Below are 26,656 nucleotides of genomic sequence, written 5' to 3' on the forward strand. Positions count from 1 at the left end.
CGAGGGATGTTAGACATGTCTGCCCGTTCCTCAACAGTAGATGGTCTTATAGATGCTTACTCAAGTGACTTGCCAAAGGAGTGCCAACTGGTTTTGCATTTTCCATTTTGAACCTCTCTAGTACCCATTCACTGTACTTTGCCCGTGAAGGCCATAGCACTCACTCTTTCATGTCTGGTCTAATTTCAATCCCAAGGATCTTCTTAGCAGCACTGAGATCCTTCATATTGAATTCTTGTCTTAACATAGTTTTTAGACTATCGACGTCCTGGCTAGTGTTGGCAGCAATTAGCATATATTCAACATATAATAGCGAATATATATGAATTATCATCAATAACACGATACTAAATACATCAATCGAAGGTACTTGTGTGTACCCATTCCTTGTAAAAAAGAAATCAAACTGCAAACATCTAGGTGACTGCTTCATTCCGTAGAGGGACTGCTTCAGTAGACATACACGATCCCCCTTTGTCCTTTTCAGCAAGCCTTCTGGCTGCTTCATATAAATTTGCCCCACCAAGTCGCCACGAAGGAATGCCAGTTTTGCATCCATCTAGTCTAGCTGTAGATTTTGCCCTGCAATCAAACTCAACAATACCTGGATCGAGGTGTGTTTTAACACTGGTGAGAATATCTCATTGTAATAAATACCCTTTTTCTGGTCATATCATTTTGCGACTGGAAGGGGCTTGCACATTTAGGGGTAAGGCTGTGTACATTTAGCCCCCTCCAGACCCCGCAATGGCGGGAGCCTCGTGCATTGGGCCGTGCATTGGGCCGCCCTTTTAAGGGGCTTGCACATTTCCCCACCTGTATCAGAAGATGCCTCATTCTTCTTGTATATCCACTTGCATCCAATTGCCTTCTTTTCTCTTTGGAAGCTTTACGAGATCCCTAGTATGATGTTGATGGTGTGACTACATCTTATCTGTCATAGCCATAACCCACTTGTGGCTTTTCCCGCCACTCATAGTGACATTCTCCAGTAGCAGTAACTAAAGCAAAGGAGACAAAACTTTAAATCCATACGTGACTGATTGCTTAATATTTTGATTTGGCTTTGACCTTGCTATTCTATATGGCGCTTCTTGCTCATCATGAACGCTACCCGATGATTCTTCTTTGGAAGACTGGATCATGTTGTTCCCTATTATTGGATAATCCCAAATCATTAATATCGAATTGTGCTGTATCATATTTCTTCCACATCTATAATTCATGGTTCGTCTATTGGTCCACTAGTTTTCAACATATTACTCTCATTGGAGATCACAGCCCAGCTAGCCACAATTTTTTCCGTTGTAGGGTCCCATAGCTTATATCGTTTCACTTCTTTCTCAAAACTAAGAAATAGAGACTGTTTGGACTTAGCATCCATCTTGTTTCTCTGTGAACTCTGGATATGCACATAAGCTGGGCATCTTAGTGATACGAAATATAGAGTAATTATTGACTTTCTAGTCTTTATTCACCACAACTGTCCAAAATGTTTTTGATAAATTTACGTTGAGCCTCATACCTCTGACTATATCAAGGGTCCCCTTCATTACGATTAGTGCTTCCTTGACTATTTTCATAACACCTGTTGCGCTGCACTGGTAGCTACTAGCATCCAATGCCCCAAGTGGCATTAAATTATTCTTTAACTCTAAAAGATAGCATACCTCAGATAGAGTCCGCAATCCCATTATGCTTCTCGATTTTAACTGTACCTGCACCAATATCTTGACAAGCCGCATATAAGAATAATTCATCCGTGATATGGCTTGTAAGTACGAAACCAATCTTTGTTCGGGCACATACGAAAGGAAGTTAGGAACATCTCGAATCAAGAATCCATGTATTTCGAAAATAACTCTTTTTTGCAGACAGTGATAAAACATCCAATTCATCTTCGCCATAATTTTCTGCTGCAATATTGGCTTAATTTGAGGCATTTTATTTCTTCTAAATCATTCTGACGCTTCTTGATGTTTCTTTTGATGCGCCTCTTTTTATGGCACAACTAGTGTTTGATTTTGCCTCTCCTAGTCGATTTGGATAGAGATTTTCCTGTGTCTGACCTCCTATCACGAGATTGACCACGTTCCTACCTTTTGTTGACATTCAGTATATGCCTATCTGCCTTGGATTCTTCCCCAGTAACCATCTTTAACTTTTCACTTGCAAGAAGGGTTGAATTACCTCTGTTGTGATCAAGGTATCCCTCTTGGTATTCAAAAACTTTCCTTTAAAGTGATCGAAGTATTCTATAGCCACCATGAATCCACGCAAATGTTGCTGTCAAACTTCTTCTTCAACACAAGGAAAGAATCTGCTCTGATACCAACTTAGTGCAGTGAACGAAGAAAATCACAAACCTGAAGCACTATCTCGTATACAAACTGCTTCAATATATGGCTTTTACGAAACCACAATACAGGGAGGAGGAGGAAAATAGTTGAATGGTTCAAAATGTCCAAAATTCCCTTTCTCTCCTATCAATCGTCCATATATATCCTAAAATCTCTGAATGCATGTCGCTATAGACAAAGATAAATTCTTAGGAAACAAAATCACTTAGATTACTATGTTTCCTAACACTCCTTTTTTGTTGGAATTTCGGCACAGGAATATCGGCAAAGGATGCGTCTGCATCAGCAATTTATATGGCTTCTTCATGTTTATATTACAATGGTCCCTGCTCTTTTCCATGAATTCATACACTCTTTGGGGATAAGATTGCCATCCAATATGTGACGACCCTCCAGATCCTTGGAATGATGAAACAATTTCCAACGTAACCTTCAATCTAATTTATAGTCTCTGCGATGGTCTTGTAGAGCCTCCACACCAAATTCACTGGGATAAAATCTCTAATCTCCACTGCATCGATCTTTTTCGGAATAATGTCCATGAAGGTCACTTTCTCCTTATCAATATCCTCCCTATGAAAAATTTCCATCATAACTCGCTTAAGATGCTCCTTATTACAATCCCACTTCTCGTGATAAAAACCCATCGTGAACCCATTTGGTCTTGATGATGAGGAAGACGGTGTTCTCCATGATTATGGACGAGTTGCAGATTCTTTCGTGAAATTATATAGTTAATAGAATTCAAATACTAAATTCTGAATTGTAAACTTGCTCTAAGGATCCCATCTTTAAGCTTTTAGTTGCATGAGCAAAACTTGGTTATTCGAAACTTGGTTATTCTTTGTATGTTGGAGAGTGTCGTATCTAAGAGTATCCTTGTGGTTCAGCTGTATTGAATGCGGAAACCACGGACTTATTTGAGTCATGAGGAGCAAAATGTGCTTAACATCTGTGCGCTATACTATTAGGGATGATATACTGTGCTTATGGTCCAGTGGTTGAAGTAGAACCATAAAATACGGTCTAAAGTTGTACCGGCCCCTTTTTTTTTTGGAAGACGATGGAACTTTATTAAAAGAAGGAAAAATCAAAACTACGAAAGGGCAGAAGCTGCCTACAGCTAATACAGTCCTATGCACACCATCCTTAGCCCAAGAGTTGGAAGCATTGTTTGCATATTGAAGAGCATATGTGAATAAATTTTCCTCCTGAAGATTAATCCGAGGAAGAATCTGTGGATAAATCAATGAAGGCCATGGGACTTGGTGGCCGCGGTGATCTTCTTCTCTGGCGTCTGATAGGCGGCTGGTAAGCGATTCGGAGAGATTCGGAGTTGGGTGGAATCGGATTGGGAGTTCTTCTTAGGCTAGTCGAAGCTGATTGGTCTCCTCCCCTATTCCTCTTCGTTTCAGCCTCGAACTCTTCCCTCTCCGATCCTGTTACTGAAGTTTCCGACGTAGAGGTTTCTACGTTGTACACATAGGGCTCATCGTATTCCTCTTCTGTTTCTTCCTCTTCTTCTTCTTCTGTATCTTCAGCTTCGGTGTCATTTCCCATTTCCGTGTCTTCATGGGGATCGGAATCGGAATCTGGTGGATTAATCCTGTCTACTGGCCTGCACATCTTTCTGAAAGGTGGAGGCTTTAGTAAGGCCTGTTTCAACGCGGTGTGGTTTGCCGCTTCTATTGATGGAGGAATTTGTTAAGAACATGAACTCAAATGAGCAAGAGCGGAATCTGGGTCGGCTTGCCTTTCAACCCCGTACCTGGAATAACAACAAGGATGCCCTGGCAAAGAAGTTCCTATCAGGGAGGAAAATTTATCAAGAGGTCTGGAAAGTTAAACTTAGTAAAAGAGATGAGAGATTGGTTAGGGTGGCAAAAAGAAGAAGAAAAAGCAATTTAGAGGATTGGAAATGTTCTAAGTGCAAGTTTATCAACTTTAGAAGAAGGGTGGAATGTTACAGGTGCTGGAAAGTATGGTCGGGTTTCGACATCGACATTCCCTCTTCCTTTTCAAAATTCTCCTCAGTTATCTCCTCCAAGGAGATGATGACAGAATATACGCCTAAGGCAGCGGCTAGTATGAAGGAGTCAAAGTATACAGGGGTTTGCTCTAACGCAGAGCGTAATGAGGAGGGATTTGTTAACTATGCTAATGAGCCAGAATTTCATGAGACTTCAGTTTTATGTCCAGAAGAAATTTGGGCGGAATCAATCACTTTAGCTTCCCAGTTCAGTATTGTGAACACTCTATGGGGAAAATCTAAAGGAGGAATAACTCTCGAAGCAGAGGAGTTGCAAAGGTGGTTGGAAATGACTTCAGGTAACACAGGAAGCTTAAAAGTTTCAAAGGTGGCTCCTCAGGAGTTTGCGATTGCGTCCTCCCTCATCCTCTTACTGGACTCGTATAAGGATCAATGGGCTAATGCTGAAGATAGTCCTTTCGAAAGGATATCTGTGTGGAAGGATAGATTCACAGGGAAGTTCTTATCTTCGTGGTGGTCGATTAAAGGTTTGCCTCCTCATGCTTGGTCGGTGGTCAATTTCAGAAAAGTGGGATGCAGAATCGGGAGAGTGCTAGCGACAGATGGGTCTTGCGAAAAGGGTAATGGGTATGAGACAGCTTTGATATTATTAATGGTATCTAATTCAGCTCCCGATGTAATCAAACTTCCGGTGTGTATAGACGAAACTGTATTCTGGGTGGCGGTAGAACGATGCTCTACTTGACCTTGGATAAATGAAGTTCGTGAATCGGAGGAATCAGCCGAACTGTTTTTTCAACCGTGGTCTGGTTCGACCGCGAATAATGGCGGAGTCTTGCCGGAGAAGAGGGGTGCCCAGTATAGCAATCAAGGAGGAGAAAAACTTTCGTACGCCTCTTCCTCTTCTAGCATGCAATGTGACGTGTCCTATGTACGTGGTGGTAGCTTGAGCTATAAGGGGATAGCCTACGACGATTTGATCGTTGAGAAGATGGCCATGCAGAGGGTCAACGTGGAGGGTGCTCATTCATCTTCAGTTCGGGGTGCGTCAGAAGTAGGTTTCTCGAATGTGGTGGAGACGCATATCCCCTTGATAAGCTTCGTGGGTCCTCAGCCGTTGGATGAGCAATATTGGTAGACGGGTCCTCAGCCGTTGGATGAGCAATATTTGCAGATGGGCCCATCATCGCAGATAGTTTCTTCTCCTATCCCGCAGATCTGTGGATCTAGCCGTCCAATCCTTCCTATTAAATCCGCTCCGTTGGGAAGTCTTGAGTTATCACGTTCGGCGGACCTTTTTAACCTATGCTGTATGGAGGCCTAAAGCCCACGTGATCTGATGGACTTTATGGATATTTCGGTCAATGGGCTCTCTATAGATTATCCAAGCGGCAATGGGCTCTCTATAGATTATCCAAGCGGGGTTGGAAGCACGGAAGTTTCCAACTTACAGTTGAAAGTCCCTGCAATCTCTTCTCCCTCACTTCTAGTCAACTGGTTTGTGCAACCCAAGGGCCTCTCGCCCTTTCTATCACCAAGTATGGGGACCCGAGGGGAAGTAGGGATTATGGGCGAATCTAATATTATCTCTAATCTATTGGACGAGTTTGCAGAAGCCTCCCGGGGAGCAAGCAACTCCGAGGAGGGCGTTCAGGGTGATGTTTATGTGACAAAGGGGAGGCAAGGTCAGTTACTGTTGCAAAGTGTGGAGGTGAATGAGGTTATACCTTCTTCAACTGCACCTTCCGATAGATGCGCGCAGATGGATAGGCGGGTGGGTATCGGTGGGGAGGATAGTAGGGGCAACGAAGAATCATTTTGGTCCGAGAACAGGTGTAATAACTTGGCTTTGGTTATTTCTCAGGAGGAAGACCCAAAACCCATTTCCTGGGTTGATCCTAAAGCTCAGATTCTGGAGGTGTTCGTTAACCACATCATTTCTACGAGCAGGGCTTTGGGCTTGACTTACTCCGGATCAGAGGATCAGTTAATAGATTTGTTCAGGGTTGCAGAGGGAAGAGAGTTAGATCAGAGAATGTTATCCGACCCTTCCAGCTTAGAGGGGATCAAGAAGATGCTGCGGGAACTAGCTAAACTCTAATCCGATGTTAATTATGATGGGTCTCATGGTAGTATCCCTAAATCTTCAAATAGGAAAAGCAGTAGAAGAGGAGGTCCAAGGGGTCTGTTACCTCTACAATCGGTGTGTCCATGAAGATAATTTCTTGGAATGTGAATGGGTTGGGGTCCTTGGAAAAAAAGGCCCAAGTTAAAGCAGTTGTAAAACATAATAAACCTGTGGTAGTCTGTATTCAAGAAACTAAGTTGGGGGGGGGGGGGTGTAAATAGGTCTCTAATTAAGAGCTTAGGAGCGAATGCGAATTGGGAATTCCTAGCCTTGGATGCCATTGGAGCTGCAGGGGGCGTTCTAGTGATGTGGGATCAATCAAGGTGGGAAGTTCTAGAATCTTGGATAGGCAAGTTTTCAGTTTCAATCGTATTGAGGCAGGTGGGGGAACCTATCCTGGTAACCTTCACAGGCATTTATGGTCCAACAGTGAGGAATGACAAGGTCAAGTTATGGGAAGAATTAGCCGTAGTCAGGAATACGTGGGGTCATCCGTTCTTGGAATGTGAATGGGTTGGGGTCCTTGGAAAAAAAGGCCCAAGTTAAAGCAGTTATAAAACATAATAAACCTGTGGTAGTCTGTATTCAAGAAACTAAGTTGGGGGGGGGGGGTAAATAGGTCTCTAATTAAGAGCTTAGGAGCGAATGCGAATTGGGAATTCCTAGCCTTGGATGCCATTGGAGCTGCAGGGGGCGTTCTAGTGATGTGGGATCAATCAAGGTGGGAAGTTCTAGAATCTTGGATAGGCAAGTTTTCAGTTTCAATCGTATTGAGGCAGGTGGGGGAACCTATCCTGGTAACCTTTACAGGCATTTATGGTCCAACAGTGAGGAATGACAAGGTCAAGTTATAGGAAGAATTAGCCGTAATCAGGAATACGTGGGGTCATCCGTGGTGCTTGGGGGGGGGATTTTAATGAAGTTAGATGGGTGGAAGAAAGGATGGGGTGCAGAAGATCCAATCAGTATATGGGTGATTTTTCAGATTTTATTGCTAGGCATGAATTGATTGATATTCCTTTGTCGGGGGCTAAATTTACTTGGTCTAGAAACTGCAGGAAGAGTCGGATTGATCGGTTTTTGTTTTGCTCAGAGTGGTTATCCATCTTTCTGGACTCCTATCAAAAGGCTCTTATTCATTCGGTCTCGGATCACTGCCCGCTATTGCTGGATCCGAGATTGGGTTCTTGGGGCCCATCCCCGTTTAGGTTTGACCTGGCTTGGCTGGAAATTCCTAAGATAGTGGAGTTGATTGGGGGGCTGTTGGGTATCTCACAATGCTGTTGGGGCGGCGGATCTAGTCATAGGGGAAAAGCTCAGAGCGGTAAAAAAGAAACTCAAAGAATGGAACTCTAATAGACTGGGGGAAAGATCAGGAAGAAAATTGTGTTTATGCGACCGTATTCGAGCGATCTCTTTGGCGGATGAGGAGGGGACTGCTGTAGAGGACGAGCTGATAGAGTTGGGTTGTTACAAGGAAGAACATAGATGTCTTCTATTGCAGGATGAAATATCTTGGAGGCAGAAATCAAGAGCTTTATGGTTAAAGGAGGGGGACAAAAACACAGCTTACTTTCATTGCATCGCTAGTGCGAGGAGGCGAAACAATCATATAGCGACTCTTGAGGTTGACGGTGCTCCTTCATTCAATCGGGAAGTCATCACCAAGGAAATTCTGGATTTCTTTAGGTCATTATATTCCTCGGAAGTCATTATGAGACCTGTCTTAGATGAAGTGCATTTTAAGGTTCTAGACGAGCACAACAAGTTGGCGCTGGAAAGGCCATTCTCGGAGGAAGAGGTAGAGTCTGGGGTTTTTTCGATGGAACGCGATAAAGCTCCAGGGCCGATGGTTTTTGTTTGGCCTTCTTCCAATCTTGCTGGGAGTATGTTAAAGGGGACATCTTTAAATTTTTCAAGGACTTCTTCGAAGGGATGGAGCTGGATAGGGGTACTGGAGCGTCGTTTATAGCTTTGCTGCAAAAAATTAAAGCCGCGGTGAAGGTCTCGGATTTTAGACCTACCAGTCTAGTTGGTTGTCTTTATAAAGTTTTGTCAAAAATATTGGCCGACAGATTAAAAGTGTTTCTTCCTTTAATCATTTCGTTGAATCAGTGTGCTTTCGTGAGCCAGAGGCAGATTTTGGATTGCTCTTTGGTGGCCAATGAAACGGTGGATTGGATGGTTAAGTCGGGTGCGGCGGGGGTTGTGTGCAAACTTGACATGGAAAAAGCGTATGATAGAGTTGAATGGCATTGTTTGGATCATTTCCTTGGGAAAATGGGGTTTGGGAATCGTTGGCGGGGGTGGATAAAAAGTTGCTTATCGTTGGCTTGGTTCTCCATCCTTATTAATGGTTCTCCAAAAGGATTTTTTAGATCGACTCGAGGATTGAGGCAAGGGGACCCTTTATCTCCTTTCCTGTTCGTTATCGTTGCTGAAGCTTTGAGTCTCTTAATGGAGAAAGGCAAATCCGTGGGACTAGTTAAAGGGATCCAATGCGGCCAGAACGGTTTCGAAGTGTCTCATCTGCAATTTGCAGATGATACTCTTTTATTTAGTTCCCCCTAGATTTTGAAAATTTTGAATCTTAAAGCAGTTCTGAGGTGCTACGAAATCATCTCTGGTCAAAGGTCGAATTTTTCAAAGTCCCGAATGTATGCTGTGAATGTGGGGGAGGAGGAAGTAAATAATTTGGCTAATCTAATGGGATGCCTTTTAAATAGTTTCCCTTCTTCTTATCTTGGGCTCCCTTTGGGAGGTGGCAGACCAAAAATAGGTTCGTGGGCGCCCATTGTGGAAAGAATCGAAAGGAGACTAGATACATGGAAAAGGAATTTTGTATCAAAAGGGGGAAGATTGACTTTGATTAAGGCCGTGTTGTCTAATATTCCTATTTACCAATTTTCTTTATTCAGGTGCCCTGTTTCTATTGCAAAGCGAATCGAATTGATTCAGAGGAGGTTTTTGTGGGGAGGATCGAAGGAAAAAAGGAGCTTCTCTTTGGTCTCCTGGGAAGATGTTTGCAAGCCGGTACTCGGCGGAGGTTTGGGGATCCGTAAGATCAAACACGTAAATGATGCTCTCTTGGGGAAATGGCTGTGGAGGTTTGGCGAAGAACAGTCACAGTTGTGGACGAAAGTTATTGGTGGTAAATATGGCACAGACGTGGGAAATTGGAGATCTCTAAATCGATACAACAAACCAGGGGTGACTCTGTGGAGGGATATTTTACGGTTGAGTCCATGTTTCGACCGCGGCATAAGATATAGAGTATACTCGGGGGATAGAATTTCTTTTTGGAATATGGTATGGTGTTCCGTCATCCCTTTAAAAGATTTGTTCCCTGATTTATATGTTGTGGCCAGGGACAAGCAAGCCTTAGTCAAAGATTGCTTTGAGCTTCGGGCCAATAAGGTGATCTGGAAGCCGCTGTTCCGCAGAAATTTCTTCGATAGGGAATTGCTCTCGTTGGTTTCATTTCTTCAGGTCTTGGACGACAATTACATTAGTTCATCAGGGGCGGATAAAAGGATCTGGGTGTGGGATTCTTCGGGTTATTTTTCGGTAAAATCTTTCTACAAAAGACTGTATCCGTGTGTGGCAAATCTTTCTGTGGCCAAAGTGTGGAAGATAAAGGTTCCCCCAAGAATTTGTTTCTTCGGATGGTCGGCGATTCAAGGCCGTATTCAAACGGTAGATTTTTTGAGGGCAAGGAATATGATCATAGTAAATCATTGTGCTATGTGTATAGAAGCTGGAGAATCTGTGGAGCATTTATTTATTCATTGCAAAGTCGCTCGAGAGTTATGGGGAAGGGTACTGTCGAGATTCAGTATCGCGTGGGTATTCCCTTCCCAAGTGAAGGATCTTTTTGAGGGGTGGGCTTTGAGTCCATGGAGGACAAAAGGTAAAGTCTTGTGGTTGATTCATTATTGGCTACGCTGTGGGTTCTGTGGTCGGAAAGAAACAATAGGATTTTCGCTCGGCGTTCAAATTCTCCTTACTGCCTGTATATTAAGGTAGTAGCATTATCAATTTCATGGGTGAGGGCACTGCCCATGTTCAAATTTGTTTCGGCTTTCGACCTGTGGGTGGGATGGAAAGTGGTCTGCAACAGTCAAGTACCCGTTCTTAGAATATCTCAGCAATTGGTCAACCCTCCTGTAGGATTTTCAAAGCTGAACTTCGACGGATCAAGCTTGGGTAACCCTGGTCCAGCTGGGATCGGGGGTGTCTTAAGGAATTCAGAGGGGGATGTGGTGCAGGCTTATTCCGGGCCTATAGGCGTCGCAGATTCAAACGGAGCTGAAGTAAGAGCCGCTTATCAAGGCTTTCTGCTGTTAGGAAGCGAGAGGGTAGCGAACACTATCGTGGAAGGTGACTCGGTGAATGTCATTAGGTGGCTTAGGGGTTCGGTGGCTCCTCCTTGGAGATTTCTTCGTTTTTTCGATGAAATAAAGGATATTTCGGTCGGATGCTCTGTAGCTTTCCATCATGTTAGGAGATCAGCCAATGAAGTCGCTGACAAGTTGGCTAAAGCGGGTGTGGTCAAGCAGTCTCTGGAGCTTTACGACTTTCTCCCTCCTTAATTTCTTATTTTATTGTTTTCCTATTTTTCTTCCTTCCTTTGTGTAATTCTGGCCTAGTGGGGTGTGTGGGGGGCTTTTTTCGGTCTATCCCTTTTTAATATATTTAGTTACCATTCAAAAATAAAATAAAATAAATTTTCCTCCTATTCACATCCAATATTCCATCAACTATATGGCTAACTGCCATGGTTCTGGGTTGCGGCGGAGTGCCCATGATATGATGTTAACGAGTTACCTTTCACACACAACTTCCGTTCCAAGTTGTCTTGGGAGACATGAAGACCGATAAGAAGTGTGTGAGCCCCGGCTTCATTTGAGTTCTTCAAACCAATCGACCTGGAAAAAGGCCATCTCAACATTGCCTTTGGAATGTTGACGATTCCCCTAATACAATCCGGTGGTCTCAGCCTTGAGCTTTGAGTGTTTGGCACCTGAACCAATCTTTGTTGAACCTTGTTCCTTTTAGATTCCAATGTCATCCATGTGCATCAGAAGGAAAATGGTCTCTCAAATGCTATATGTAACTATGACTTCTTGGTCTCGTTGTCATTGCTTCTTTTTCTTCACTGAAAGCCCTTCTTCTTCCTGGCTCAAAAGTTAGATGGAGATAGAGTAATTGCTTTAATAATAAATGATTACATTTAAGTAAAATCAAGAATGACTGTAACAGGATGGGGTGATCTACACTTGCCGTTTTAATTTATGAGACTTTTTTTTTTGTATTTTATGGAGTTTTGGGCCATTTTGATTTTCACATGCTGGTACTTGTAGTTGGCATGTTGATACTTGATATCCATTTATTTAAGTTGATTTGGGAGGCAATGTCATATCTTAGAGCTCTCTCTTATAGTCTTATGTTGATTGTTTCAGCTAATTTATTTTGTATTTAATGATTGTGGAAAGGCTCTCCCAGCTCATTCACTATGATCTTTTTCATATTTTTGCTATTTTTTATGCGTTAGACACTCGTTTAGTTAATTTCGTACTGTTATTGTGTGGTAACGAAAAGAACAGGACAATGAATTCTCAATTCCAACCCACTTTCTACTTTTTGTTGGAAACTTTTTGTTAGTCTGTATCCTTACACTTCTTCTTATTACTTTAACTACCTTATCTTGCCTTACAGATTGGTTTGCTTAATTTGGAACACGAGGACTTCGCCAAAAAAGTGATAGACAACATCCAAATTAATTTACAGGTGCACCTTACTCAGTCTTCTCTTTCGACTATTGAATGCATATCTTCCGTTCCTCTCCTTTCTTCCATTGCTCTATGTAGAATGTATTCTCTTGTAACCCCTAAGTGCTGTCAGATTAAAAATTTTCTTTTTAATTAATGGTTTTCTTGGTGCCAAATCACATCAAGTTTTATGAACTGTGCATCAGAATCTATGGAGGAATGGATTGAATTCTTATCTGACAATGAGATATTTAACTATGTGGTTACTTCTGGACTTGTTCTTAATGCATGATTCATCGAAATCACTTTAGTTTAGTTGTTTTAAATGTTTTTTTCATTAATTAGGATTAAAAAAGGTGCGTACTAGGCATGTTTTAGCTTGGCTATGAACTATCTCTGTTCACAGCTCAAGGAGTTTCTGATGCAGTCTTGACAAAAATGTTGACGAAAATGAAGCACTCCTAATATGTCCACTCTTTGCTGTTGGTTTATTCTTGTATTTATATCACAAACATGTGACATTTTTGTGAATTGTCTCGAGAAATTCTGCAATCAATCTAGGCACTGAATGCGCTTCCTACTTTATTCAAAACTCTGCTTCATGAATATAGAGGATGTTATAATTTATTGAACCTGAAAGTGCAATCCAGGTTCACTTGGATCATGGTATCATGATTTCCATCATAAATGGACTCAGTTTTGATTTATTCATGAATATCTCTTGATGTATTCGCTCTTTGGTATTGGTTTATCCTTGAGTTTTATCTCTCAAAAAAGTGACATGTGAATTGTCGCAAGGGATTTGTCAGTCTTTAGAGTGAAAGCACTTCCTATTTTATTCAAAACATGTCTCAATGTAAAGGATATTATGGTTTGTTCAAGTGGAATGTGGATCTTGGTTCAGTAGGGTCTTGATCTCATGATTTCCACCATAAATGGTATATTTATACTATTTTGATAAATTTATGTATAAAATACTCAAATATTTCATTCCAATAAGTTTTCTTCTGCAATTAATTTGATAAAGACAATATTCATATGGGCCCCTCATATGGAAGCTTCATTTAAAACCCTAGTGATCGAGCTCATCTACCGTTTGTTAGCATCATTTATACCATTCATATTCAAGCTCCGTGGATTTTCTGTAGTAAAAATTCACGTCAGCTGAATGATATCCCATGAATTTTCCACCCGTGAGATGCCACTCTTGAAGAGTCCTGTCCCACATTGAAGGACAGGGCATCGAGTCAGAGATTGTTTGGAATTCTTAACCTTGGAGTAAGATTTTGTAGAAAATCTATTGGTATTATAATTCATAGACTTCTGGATACATGCAAATTTTCTAAAGGATTCATTAGCCGACCCCAACTAGTTTGGGACAAAGGCTTAGTTGAGTTGAGTTGAGACTTTCTGGATACATTTTAACTCAATAAAAGAGGTCTCCTCACATTTATTAGGCCATACATAAGTGTTAGTTCCATCCATTGTTTTAAAACTCCCCCGCGTCATTGTGGACTCCCCCAAGTCGACTCCCTTTTCCCTTAGCCGCGTTCAGCGTTCTGCCCTACAAAGTCAATAAAAACTCCTTTGACTCCCCCGAGTTATGACCGCGTCGATCGAGTACTTAGCTGTGTCAACTGCGTCATTGGCTGCGTCCATGCCGAGTCGACAAGGATTTTTCTTGGCCGCATTTTGGCCTGCATCCACGTTTTTAAACACGGGTTCCATCTCCTATATCATTTCTCATGCTTCCATTGAAAAGCATGAATTCGTGTTCCCAAGAATTCTAGATGTTCACTTGAATTCTTGTTCCCGAGAATTCTAGATGCACATTGTACAAAAGTTCACTCTGTATGCTGAAGAAGGGCCCATGGAGCTTTAGGAGTAGGGAGGAGTCTTTTTTTACCCCAAGCCTGGACCAATTATGAAATTGACCTTTTTTTGGATAGACGATTGATATTATATAAAAAGAACTACAAAGGGGAAGAGGTTGTCCCCTCCTACAAGGAATTCTGACACACACTAGATTTAGATTTTAGCCAACAAATCGCCTAACCAGTGGCCGGCGGGAAACACATGAAAAGGAAACGTCTAAATCTCTACAACTGGCCACTGCTTCATCAACAAAACAAGCAAGGTGGCATGGACCCGAGCGCCCCCCCCCCCCCCCCCCCCCCCCTCCCCCCCCAAGGACACCCACACACCCACAACTAGAATGAACATTCCTAAGAGGAGCATAATTCCGGAGTAAGTTTCTTTACAATTTTTTCAACTTCTCAGCCATCGAAACAAAGCTTATGAATGGTGACAAGTACATCTGGATATTAGCTAAACTTGCCATTATCAAATTTATCTGATGAGGGAACGGAGATATTTTCCTTTGGATGTAAACCTAGATTTTGCACTTGAAGGTCCCCATCGATCATGGAGGTGCAACCTTCTTTGGGGAAAGGGCCTAGATGCCTAATGGGAAAAGGAGAAATCTCACGGTCTTGGATGAATGCTACCTTAGCTGTTGTCTCATTAATATGATCCTACTAATAAAAGATTCTACTAGTATTATATGTATTATTAACTTGAGGAATTTCGTTATTGAGGAATTTCAGTTTCATCCTCGCTTGGGTCACTAATTTTGTAAGAGGTGGTATATTTTAGTGGGAGATAGAGGTACTAAAGGGCATTGAGTTGATAAAGCAAAAGATGACATAGGCTCTGGTTTTAGTGTTACCATACTTTAAGAAAGTCTTTGAGGTGGACTGTGATGCCTCTCATGCGGGCATTGGGACGATTTTGTGCTAGAAGGGTCATCTGGTTTAGGTATTACCATACTTCAAGAAAGTCTTTGACGTGGATTGTGATGGCTCTCACGTGGGCATTGAGGTGATTTTGAGCTAGAAGGGTGATCCTATAGATTTCTCTAGGCTCAGTTTCTTTTGACAGAAAATGAAACAAATTTTACGCCCATTTTTTCTATTAAAAATGGGCGTAAAATTTGCTTTACACCCATTTTACATCGAAAGAAACAGAGCCCTTATGCCGGTAGGTCCCTCAGAATATTCAAGGGGTTCCATCATCCTTTTGTTTTGGTTTGTAACTGTTGCAAAAGAGATTGGAGAGAAAGTGTGTGAGTTGGGTATCTCCCCCTCACCCTTTTATTAATATAATAAAAGCTGTACAATGACTAAAATGCCCATAGGCATATAGGCTTATTCTAACACTTCCCCTCAAGCTGGGATGTATAAATTGTACATTCCTATCTTGTTACATATGTCACTCAATTTTGATTTATTTAATGGTTTGGTAAACATGTCAGCCAACTGTTCTGCAGAACAAGTAAATACAACGAGTATCTCCCCTTTCTGGATTCTCTGACGAATGAAATGACAGTCAACTTCAATATGCTTTGTTCTCTCATGAAAGACCGGATTCGTCGCAATATAGATAGCTGCTCTGTTGTCACGATCACAATACAACTGTGACGGCGAAGGAAACACAATACCAATCTTAGCTAGGAGTGATCTCAACCAAATAATCTCAGTCGTAGTATGCGCCATGGCTCTATATTCTGCCTCTGCACTTGATTTTGCAATGACATCCTGTTTCTTACTTTTCCATGAAACTAGGTTACCTCCAACAAAGGTACAATACCCGGTAGTCGATCTCCTATCCGCAGGGGATCCAGCCCAATCAGCATCAGAGAACCCCTCAATTCGTGTATGACCATGTTTTTTGAATAATAATCCCTTTCCTGGTGCACCTTTCAGATATTTGAGTAGTTGAACCACTGCATTCCAATGCGAAGTACGAGGAGAGGTTATGTATATATCAGTGCGAGTAACCGTAAGGTATATAAGTTTGTCCACAAGTCTTCTATACCTACCAGGATCCTTCAACAACTCACCCTCTTCTGGAACCAGCTTCACATTTGGATCCATGGGTGCAGCTACAGGTTTCACACCAAGATTTCCTGTCTCTTCTAACAAATCCAGAATGTACTTCCTCTGTGATAGAGACAAACAACTAGAAGAATATGCAACCTCTACCCTAAGAAAACATCTGAGACGTCCCATGTCCTTTGTCGCGAACTCTTTTTGTAGGAAGGCTTTCAGTTTCCGAATCCCCCCTGAGTCACTCCCTGTAATAATGATGTCATCGACATATACAATTAACATAATGCATCCTGCTGAGGACTGATGACTGAATACTGAGTGATCCACACCACACTGCTTGAGGCCAAACCTCATAACTGCCTCGCTAAATCTGCCAAACCATGCACGCGGCGATTGCTTCAACCCATAAATTGCTTTTCTGAGGCGACAGACTGATGAGGACAACTCCCCCTGAGCAACATAACCTGGTGGTTGCTCCATATACACCTCTTCAAGGACGTCGTCATGCAGAAAAGCGTTTTTCACATCTAACTGGTGAAGATGCCATCCATTATTTACTGCAAGGGAGAGGAGAACCCGAACGGAAGGAATCTTCGCCACTGGGGAAAACGTCTCATGATAGTCGACACCGAATGTCTGAGTGTACCCCTTGGCCACCAGACGAGCCTTCAGTCGATCAACGGTGCCATCAGGTAGATATTTAATGGAGAACACCCAACGGCATCTTACAGGATGAGCACCAGCAGGTAGAGAAACTAGATCCCATGTGTGATTAGAATGCAGAGCTCCCATTTCAAGATCCATTGCAGCTCGCCATCCTGGGTGATGAAGAGCCTCATCCAGAGACTGGGGTAACACAGCAGAAGACACAGACAAGACAAACCTTTTGAAAGGAAGAGTTAGACGATCATAAGAGACAAAATTAGGAATAGGGTGAGTAGTAGAATGAGAACGAGTACGTGAAGCAATAGGAGAGTCAGAAACAACTACATGAGATGAAGGTACTTGATGAGAGGGTAAAAAGATCTCTGCCAGTGAAGACGATTTGTCGGTGTGAGGAAGTTGTGCCTGTTGTTGACGACGTTGATATTAGACTTTAGTAGGGGGACGATCTACTCTAGGAGCACACGAATCAACCTGTCTAGTGGGGCAAGCAGGAGGAGGTGCTAAGGAAGTCGGAGGAAGAGGAGGAAGAACATGAAGAGAAATGGTCACATCAGGTTCCGTTCTGACAACATGAGGAACGGAGGTAGAGCTAAAGAATGATTCAGATTCAAAAAAGGTCACATCAGCTGATACATACCAACGGCGCAGACGCGGACTATAGCAACGATATCCTTTCTGAGTGCGAGAGCAACCCAGAAAAACACATCGTTCTGACTGAGGGTCAAGCTTGTCGCGGCCAGGTCCCAAAGGATGGACAAAACAAACGCAGCCAAAGACACGGGGCGTAAGAGAGAATGAATCCTGATGTAGATAAACGATGTGAAATGGAGAATCCCCATGAAGCACCGAAGATGGAAGACGATTGGAGAGGAAACATGCAGTGAGAATGGCTCAGACCAGTAGGTTTTAGGAACATGCATCTTAAAGAGGAGAGTGCGAGCCACCTCAAGTAGATAACGCAGTTTTTTTTCGGCAACACCATTTTGCTGCGAGGTGTATGCACAAGAGGATTGATGGATAATGCCATGAGAGGAGAGATAATCCTGAAAGCCACCAGTACCAGAAAAAACTCACGTGCATTATTAGTACGCAGGCATTTAAGACTGCAACTAAACTGGTTTTTTATTTCATTATGAAAATTTTGAAATGCAGAGAAAACCTGGGAGCGGTCTTTCAATAGATACAGCCAAGTCATTCGAGAGTAATCATCAATAAAAACAGCAAAATACTGAAATCCATTATTCGACGCGTCCCTAGAAGGTCCCCATACATTACAATGAACGAGTTGAAATAAGCTATCTACTCTAGTGACAACTCGAGAAGGGAAAGACACTCTATGATGCTTCCCGACTTCACAAGACTGACAATGAAATGGAGAGACAGAAGAGGGAACTAAGGATGTCGCCCGGAGGCGTTGAAGTGATGGGTGACCCAGTCGACAGTGCCACTGAAAGGCATCCACTGAACTGTGTAAAGCTGATGAAGAGGGGCTACAGTCAAGACGGTACAAGCCATCCACCTCACGACCGATCCAATCGTCCTCCCAATCGAAAGATCCTGAAAAAGACAGTAAGATGGAAAGAATGAGATAGAGCAAGAAAGATTTTTCGTAATTTGGCTAACAGATAATAAACTAAAAGGAGATTTAGGTACACACAATACTGAAGATAGCGGAAGATTAGGTGAAGGACATGTGGTACCAATACCAGTGATAGGGGTAGTGGAACCATCAACTAAAGTAATGGATTGAAAAGCAGATGGAAAAGTGCGAAAAGAAGAGAGCTGTGATGAGTTACCAGTCATATGGTTCGAGGCTCTGAGTCAATGATCCAGGACCCGGAGCTAGAAAGAAATGTAGTATGTGAACTACCTGGCTGGGCAAAGCCCACAGTGGCCTGTGAAGCACTCTGTCGAAGGCGCTGGAGCTCCTCATAGTCTGCCCGCGTAAAGGAGAATGAGTCATCAGCAGGTGGCAAGGCAGGGCAGAGACGACTGAGTCAGGTGGGACAGAAGTGCTGAGGTGAGCTGATCGAGGCGGCCTGAGCTCGAGGTGCAATGTGTAACAAGTCTCAATGACATGGCCATCGCGCTGGCAGTGGGTGCAATAAGGACGGCCACGCCCACTCCCAACACGACCACCACCACGGCCACCGCTGCCACGAGCTCGTGAAAAAGAACCACCACCCCGAGAAGGACGAGTACCACCACCACCATCATATGCTGCAAGAGCCGAACGGTCAGAAGTAGGGCGGAAGGAAGTCTCGCTAACGCACTGCTGAGCTCGGAAGTAAGTCTCGCGCAACGAAGGAATGTTCCCAGAACCAAGAATCTGATGGCGCAGATGGGTAAACTCTGGGCCTAGGCTCTCAAGATAGTGCACCACTCGAATTTGTTCCCGTTGACGCCGGAGAACATTAATATCAGAAGTGAGTGGCAGAAAGACATCAAGCTGCTGACATAAAGAGATGAACTTCCCATAATGAGTTTCAAGAGACATGTCGTCACCGGAGCTGTATCCACTCAGAGTAAGTGGAACATATACGAGTGATGTTCTCAACCCCAGAATACGTCACTGCAGTATGATCCCAGATCTCCTTCGCAGTCGGAAGAAGAATCAGAGTAGAATAAATATCAGGAGTCATACTCTGCCATAGAAGACTTTGTATCAATGCATCTTCCTGCTCCCAACGAGTATACGCAGGATCCTTAGGCGAAGGAGGATCCTCACAAAGGAAACAGACTTTGCCTCGCCCAAGTAGGTAAGTCTCAATCGCAACCTTCCACGGTAAATAGTTGGTTCTATCAAACTTGTGAGTTTGATTTTCTCAACCCCAGAATACGTCACTGCAGTATGATCCCAGATCTCCTTCGCAGTCGGAAGAAGAATCAGAGTAGAATAAATATCAGGAGTCATACTCTGCCATAGAAGACTTCGTATCAATGCATCTTCCTGCTCCCAGCGAGTATACGTAGGATCCTTAGATGAAGGAGGATCCTCACGAAGGAAACGGACTTGGCCTCGCCCAAGTAGGTAAGTCTCAATCGCAACCTTCCATGGTAAATAGTTGGTTCCATCAAACTTGGCAATATTCAACTGTGGGTAAGAATTTTCCACAGGTGCTAAGTGAGAAGAAGAAGAAGAAGAAGGGGCCGAGGTTGTGGTAGAGGCACTGACATCAGTGGTCATGCCAATGGAGGGATCAACAATGATGAGAGGATCCATAACGACAACGAATATAGACGAACAAAGAAACCACTACCAACGGCAACAACAAATAGAAAGGAGAGAAAGATAGTCGGTAGGGGTGGCCAGAACCGAAGAACCGAACCGGAACCGAAGAACCGAACCGGAACCGAACTGTAAAAAAATATTTTTGGTCCGGTTCGGTTCCACTGATGAAGAACCGAAAAATTTCGGTTCGGTTCCGGGTCTAATGTTCTCGGTTTGGTTCCGGAACCGAAGAACCGAACTTTGAATATATATATATATATATATAATATTTTTATATTCTATTATATATATACTTAATAATATAAATTACTTATAATATTAATAAGTAATAGTATTAACTATTACTTATTAATATTATAAGTAATTTATATTATTAAGTAATAGTTAATACTATTCTTATAATAAGAAAGTAACTTATATTATAACTTTAATTAAAAGTTTTTATAAATTATAATTAATAATTAATAATTAGCCATTAGAACCGAAGAACCGAACCGGACCGAACCGATTATTTTCGGTCCGGTTCGGTTCGGTCCTACTGTGTACTACGGTTCGGTTCGGTTCTTACGGTTCATGGAACCGAGAACCGAGAACCGAAAAAAAATGAACCGAGAACCGAGAACCGAACCGGTTGGCCACCCCTAATAGGCGGAACCAGCTAATCAATAGCAAGAGTCATATGACGATGTCAAAGGTGCAGGACATGAGTATAGAGAAACCCATAAAGAACCAGGAAGATGCTGAAAGAGAAATGGAGAAGATGATTAAAGAAGATCAGCACATTGAGCAAAGAAAAACAATGAAACGCAAGACCAGAAAATAAATTAGGGTGTAAAAGAGGGTTTTAGAGGGTATAATAGATTAGGGTTTAAAAGAGAGAAGTAGCGGTACTATAGCGGCACTGTAGCGGATTAGGGTTAGGTGAGAGAGAGGGAGAAGGGGGAGGGTTTAGGGTTAGGGTTAGGGTTGATGGAGAAGATGGAGGGTAAAGGTTTCCCTAGGGATCAGAAACCCTAGGGCTCTGATACCATGTTGCAAAAGAGATTGGAGAGAAAGTGTGTGAGTTGGGTATCTCCCCCTCACCCTTTTATTAATATAGTAAAAGCTGTACAATAACTACAATGACTAAAATGCCCATAGGAATATAGGCTTATTCTAACAGTAACCATTAGTTCTCTCTTGTGTATACCTGCTGTAAAGTTTATTAATTAATTGAGTTATTTTTACCAATAGCAGTTTTATTACTAAGAAAATCATGTGAAAGCCAAAAATAAAAAGTGACACTCGCAGGGTAGGAAAAGTATCATTGCAGATAAGTTTCCCTATTTTAATTTCTCACAGGAATTTCTCTTCTACAAAACAAGTTTTGTTTCCTTTTTTTGTATGGTTTGAGGGAAAAAGACTGGAGTTTCTCTTCTACAAAAAAGTTCGGTTTCCTTTTTTTGTGTGGTTTGAGGGAAAAAAGATGCAAAGTTAACAAAGAGTTTTCTGTTAACTATTGTTTTTGAAAAATGGAAGGGATGATAACTACTGTGAGAGGTTAATGCCGTGACATGTTTATTATGGTCTCTAGTGAATTATAATGGTTATATAAGCTTAATTTTTTAATTTATATATTTTTTTCTTTGGATCTTTCTTGGACTGCTTTTGAGAGGATATTTTCGATTTCCTTGGAACTCATGATTTTTGTGTTTATTAAAAATTTCAGGATGCTTTGGACTCAGGAAATTGCAACGGGATTCGTATTTTGATGCGTTTTCTCACTGTGCTGGTAGGTTTTGCTTGCTGCTTGTGTTATTTATGCTTACAAAATTATTATCCATACCTTCACCACTGCTGCTAATACCATTGCCAATTTTGTTTTTATGTCTTCCTTTTGCAAACCTGATTATGTTTATTATCTTGATTTACTATTGTTATTATTTTTTAGTGGCAACTTGATTTACTTGTTGCAACTGGAGCAGAGGTTTACCATTTGAATTAATTTTTAAATGTCTAAGGATTGACTTGCTGGTAGGTAACTTATCATACAAAGGTATCATACTTGGTTGTGTGACTCTTATTGTTGTGACTTTCAGTGTCTCCTTGCTATAATAATTTCCGAGTTATGCTATGGAATTCATCGAAATAAAGTGAGGATGAGGAATCCTAAGTGTTGAAAGAGAAAACAGAATTGGGAGGATGAAATTCGCCGTACCCAGAAATGCACTGTTTTCTTATAAAATAGAAGTGAGGTGATATGGTCAACTGCTTATTCATTTGATTTTGGACCAAAAGTCCTGTGGAATGTGGGGTGAAATACCCCTTCTACCCTTGGCTCTCACTAACATGGCAAATATACCTTTACTTATGAGGACTGTGAAGGTTGTGGGTTCTCCCTAGCTGTTGATCCTATCCACTTGGTTTCCTGAAAAACTGAAGGAGGGTAAGTTTCTTTGGAACTGCAATTTCCTAGTACCTTTTGTGGACACGTTTCTGAAAAAGGGTATCAAAATAAATGAGTTAGGATATTTCAAAATAAAAATAAAAATGAGTAAGGAGCTCAACATAGAGTTTCTGGGACTAGGTCTGCTATCCTCGCCCCAGTGGGAGGCCCAAGGGGGCTATTCCCCATGGTTATAGCAAGCCAGGGTTCATTTTATCCTCGGATAGGCTTGCTATCCTCGTCCCTGTGGGATGGGTATAGCAAAGCGAGGCTTCATTTTATTCTTGGATAGGATTGCTATCCTCTATTCATGTCTAGAACTGAAGATGTAGTAAAGAGGTTGAGAGGAGTCCTAAGGCACAAGTGTTTGACTTCGGTTGTTTATCTGGTATCTTTATTATATATCAATTAAGATTCATATTTGTATAGGTAAATGATATTTTTTTTATAATTGCCTTTACCAATCATTGAAACCTCAACCTATAAGGTTTAAGGAATGTTCCAACTTCCAAGCCATCGCGGCAGTGGAGAGAATTGGTTAAAGGTAAATGATATTGCGAGTCACTTGTTGTCGTATTTCCTTCCATCATTTCTGTTTAATTTTTTTGTTGCATTGGTTCATATTTGCACTTTCCTTATTGAACCTCTCTAGTACTTGTTCAATGTACTTTGCCTGTGAAAGCCAAAGCACTCACTTTTACATATCTCGTCTAATTCCATCCCAAGGATCTTCTTAGCAGCACCGAGATCCTTCAGTATTTATCTGGTACCTATAAAAATCCATTGCTGAGGTTGCAACATTAATTTCTCACCTTGTTGTGGGCTAGCACATATTGTAAGAAGAATGGTAATGGTCTAAAGAAGTGATATTGCTACTCAAAACAATGCGGTGTCTAAAAGCTGGTTAATATGAGGGACTTGATTCGAATGTTAGTGTGGTGTTCGCTGGAAAGTACATACTCACTACAATAATTGAAAGGAAGACACCCTAATCTATCTCCCATGATCCATAGCCAGGTTTAGAGATATTGGTGGCTTCTGGAGGTTGAAATGTATATAGATATTTTTTTTGAAACGTATATAGATATAGGTTTCCATGCACAGGTGCACTCTTTTATCTGTGTTACCTGCACCACTACTTTTTTTTGTTCTTTTGTGATGGTATGCAAAGCTTTTAGTCTCTTGAGACTTAATATATCTCTATTAATTCGTTTGTTCTCCAAAGTCTGCACTAATTTGTATTTTCCCTTCCCACAGTTGATCGCTTCCTTATTAGTAATGATTTGCTTCCTACGTTTTTTAGATGTGCAGCAAAGTCCTCTTACCAGGGGCTTTGGTCGTGGTGTTTGAGATGCTATTGTCATCGGCATGCACAACAGTAGATGAGGAGGCTGGAAATCCTTCTTGGCAGGCACATGCTGACTTTTATGTTACTTGCATTTTATCCTGCCTTCCATGGGGTGGCGCAGAGTTGATTGAGGTAACAACTTTTGTGCTTAAAGGTCTACTTTCTCGCTCTATTTGATTGTTTATTTTGGGCTGTTTAAAGTCCACCTGGAAGGTATTGCCTAAGATGATTAGCCAAAGACTTGGGGTAATTCTCATTCCTATAGATTAGTGCTTCTTTTCCAAGTTTCATGTGCCAAACCATATGTTACTTTGGTTTAGGGTTTGGACGTGAGTATCTTTCCGGTATGGTAAAATTTGGTAAGATGGTGCCATCATTTCTACTTGCATTTTAGGCTATGGTAAGTGGCTGTGTTAGGCAGTCGTAATATTTCCAGCACGTTGTTATAGTCAACTGTCAAAGGAGTATGTCAACATGAGTTATGTGCCTATGAGGTACTGAAAACTGTTTGCGAACATCATAATACTGGATTGTGTCAAAACCCATCCGAACGCTGTTAAATTTTAATAGCCGCTAATCACTTTCCTCTGCTTTTCTCATCCTGGTGTTTTGATTGGTTACCAGTTTTTTTCTGGATCTTTTTTAAAAGGTGGTAAGGTTTACAAGTGTATGGAACCTTTTGGTTTTGATTCACTTTTTTTACTGTAGGTTTCTTATAATCACAATTACACTTCTTTAGAAGTTTGTGAGTTCCTATTGTTTTAATTTGTATTGAAATTCAGAATTTTTGATGTGTTGGTAGTGGTTTTGATATCACTTTTTTTTCTTTAGGTTTCTTATAATAATAATAATTCATATTGAGACTTGGAGATGCTTGGGTGAGGTGGGTTTGGTTTGGTTAATTTGATTATTTAATAATATTTTGAAGACTAAGAAGATGCCTGATGAGTGGAGGAAGAGTATGTCAGTACCTATTTATAAGAATAAAGGGGATATTCAGAGTTGCACCAATTACCGGGGAATTAAGCTAATGAGTCACACCATGAAGCTTCGGGAGAGGGTAATTTAGCATCGACTAAGAAAAGAGACTAAGGTGTCAGAGAATCAGTTTGGCTTCATACCCGGACGATCGACTATGGAAGCTATCTTCTTGATTAGGTGGTTAATAGGGAGATTTAGAGAAAATAAAAAGGACCTTCATATGGTTTTCATTGATTTGGAGAAAACATATGATAGGGTTTCCAAGAGTCTTGTTGGGTCCTTGAAAGGAAAAAGGTGCCTACTAAATATGTTGATATGATTAAGGATATATACGACAGAGCAATAACTAGTGTCAGAACTATGGATGGCACGTCTAGTGAGTTTCCAATTACAACAGGACTGCACCAAGGATCAGCTCTAAGCCCTTATCTTTTTACGCTAGTTATGGATGAACTTACGAAGGGTATCCAGGACAAGGTGCCGTGGTGTATGTTATTTGCAGATTACATAGTATTAATTGATGAAACCAAAGCGGAGTTAATACCAAGTTAGAGTTATGGAGAACTACTTTGTAATCCAAAGGTTTTAGACTGAGCAGGACTAAGACAGAGTATATGGAGTGCAACTTTAGTTATGTAAGAAGGCGGGGCGAGGATGTAGTAAATATGACTGGACATGAGGTACCTAAGAGGGATATCTTTCGCTATCTTGGTTCAATCGTACATAAGGAAGGAGAGATTGAAGAGGATGTTAACCACATAATAAGAGTAGGTTGGTTGAAGTGGAAGCATGCTTTAGCAGTTTTGTGTGACCATAAAATACCTACCAAGTTGAAGGGAAAGTTTTATAAGACAGCTGTGAGGCCAGCCATGCTGCACACTCATAATGTTGGGCCACCAAGAAGCAGAATGTGCATAAGATGAGTGTAGCAGAGATGCAAATGCTTAGATGGATGTGCGGCCACACAAGGTTAGAACGAATTAAAAATGAAGACATCCAAAAAGGTGGGGGTGGCACCAATTGAGGAGAAGATGAGAGAGCACTGCTTAAGATGGTTTGGGCATATCCAACGTAGGCCTTCGGATGCTCTGGTGAGAAGAAGTGACTCGTGCCAAGTTGGAGTAAAAAGAGGTAGGGGCAGACCAAAAACAACTTGGGTAGAAACAATGAGGAAAAACTTGATGGCTAAGAACATAACATAGACAATGACCTTGGATATGAGAGAATGGAAGAAAATGATCCATGTAGACGAACCCAACTATTGTCAGGATTAGACTTAGTCAATTTTAGCCGAGTAGATCCTTTCACCTTCTTCTTCTAATTTTTCTAATGAATTCATTAGCTGACCCCAACTAGTTTGGGACATAGGCTTAGTTGAGTTGAGTTGAGTTTCTTATAATAATAATTGCACTTCTTTAGAAGTCTGTGCGTTCATATTGATTTAGTTTGTAATGAAATTCAGACTTTTCGGGGTTTCATTTTCCTATCATATAAGGGAGAGAGCCCAGTTTGGTATCAAGGATAACTTGGTTCGGTTCAGCTTTGGAGTTGAAGACTTTGAAGATGTGAAGGCAGACGGTTCGTGACTATTTTGGTTCGGCTAAGAGGATCCCGACTAGAGGAAGAAGAACTCTAAAAAAAGAGGGATGACGGTTCGTGACTATTTTGGTCATCAGCGGGGGAGATTGCCGGTGTGTGACTACTTTGGTCATCACAGGGGGAGATCGCCGGTGCGTGACTACTTTGGTCATCACCGAGGGAAATCCGCGAGCGCGCTCTTCTTTGAAAGCACTAATAGTAGAAGCTATTGTAGTTGTGGGTTCGAAATAGAGGTTTTAAAGAATGTATATCTAGACTTTATTGAT

The 26,656-nt window shown here is 41.6% G+C and overlaps 1 protein-coding gene across 2 annotated transcripts in view; it reads left to right on the plus strand.

Moving 5' to 3' along the window:
• Window positions 1–26,656, plus strand: part of ABH1 (ARM repeat superfamily protein) — a 72,754-nt gene that overhangs the window by 10,741 nt on the left and 35,357 nt on the right. For both annotated transcript variants that reach the window (XM_077362065.1, XM_077362067.1), the window contains 3 exons: window positions 12,197–12,268; window positions 21,746–21,808; window positions 23,766–23,942. In XM_077362065.1, coding sequence (XP_077218180.1) covers window positions 12,197–12,268; window positions 21,746–21,808; window positions 23,766–23,942 — 312 coding nt within the window. The remainder of the gene's footprint in view (window positions 1–12,196; window positions 12,269–21,745; window positions 21,809–23,765; window positions 23,943–26,656) is intronic.

The sequence above is a fragment of the Tasmannia lanceolata genome, unplaced genomic scaffold, assembly GCF_043159265.1.
Source record: "Tasmannia lanceolata isolate RefF3 unplaced genomic scaffold, GAP_Taslan_0.1 ptg000019l, whole genome shotgun sequence".
Taxonomy (NCBI): Eukaryota; Viridiplantae; Streptophyta; class Magnoliopsida; order Canellales; family Winteraceae; genus Tasmannia; species Tasmannia lanceolata.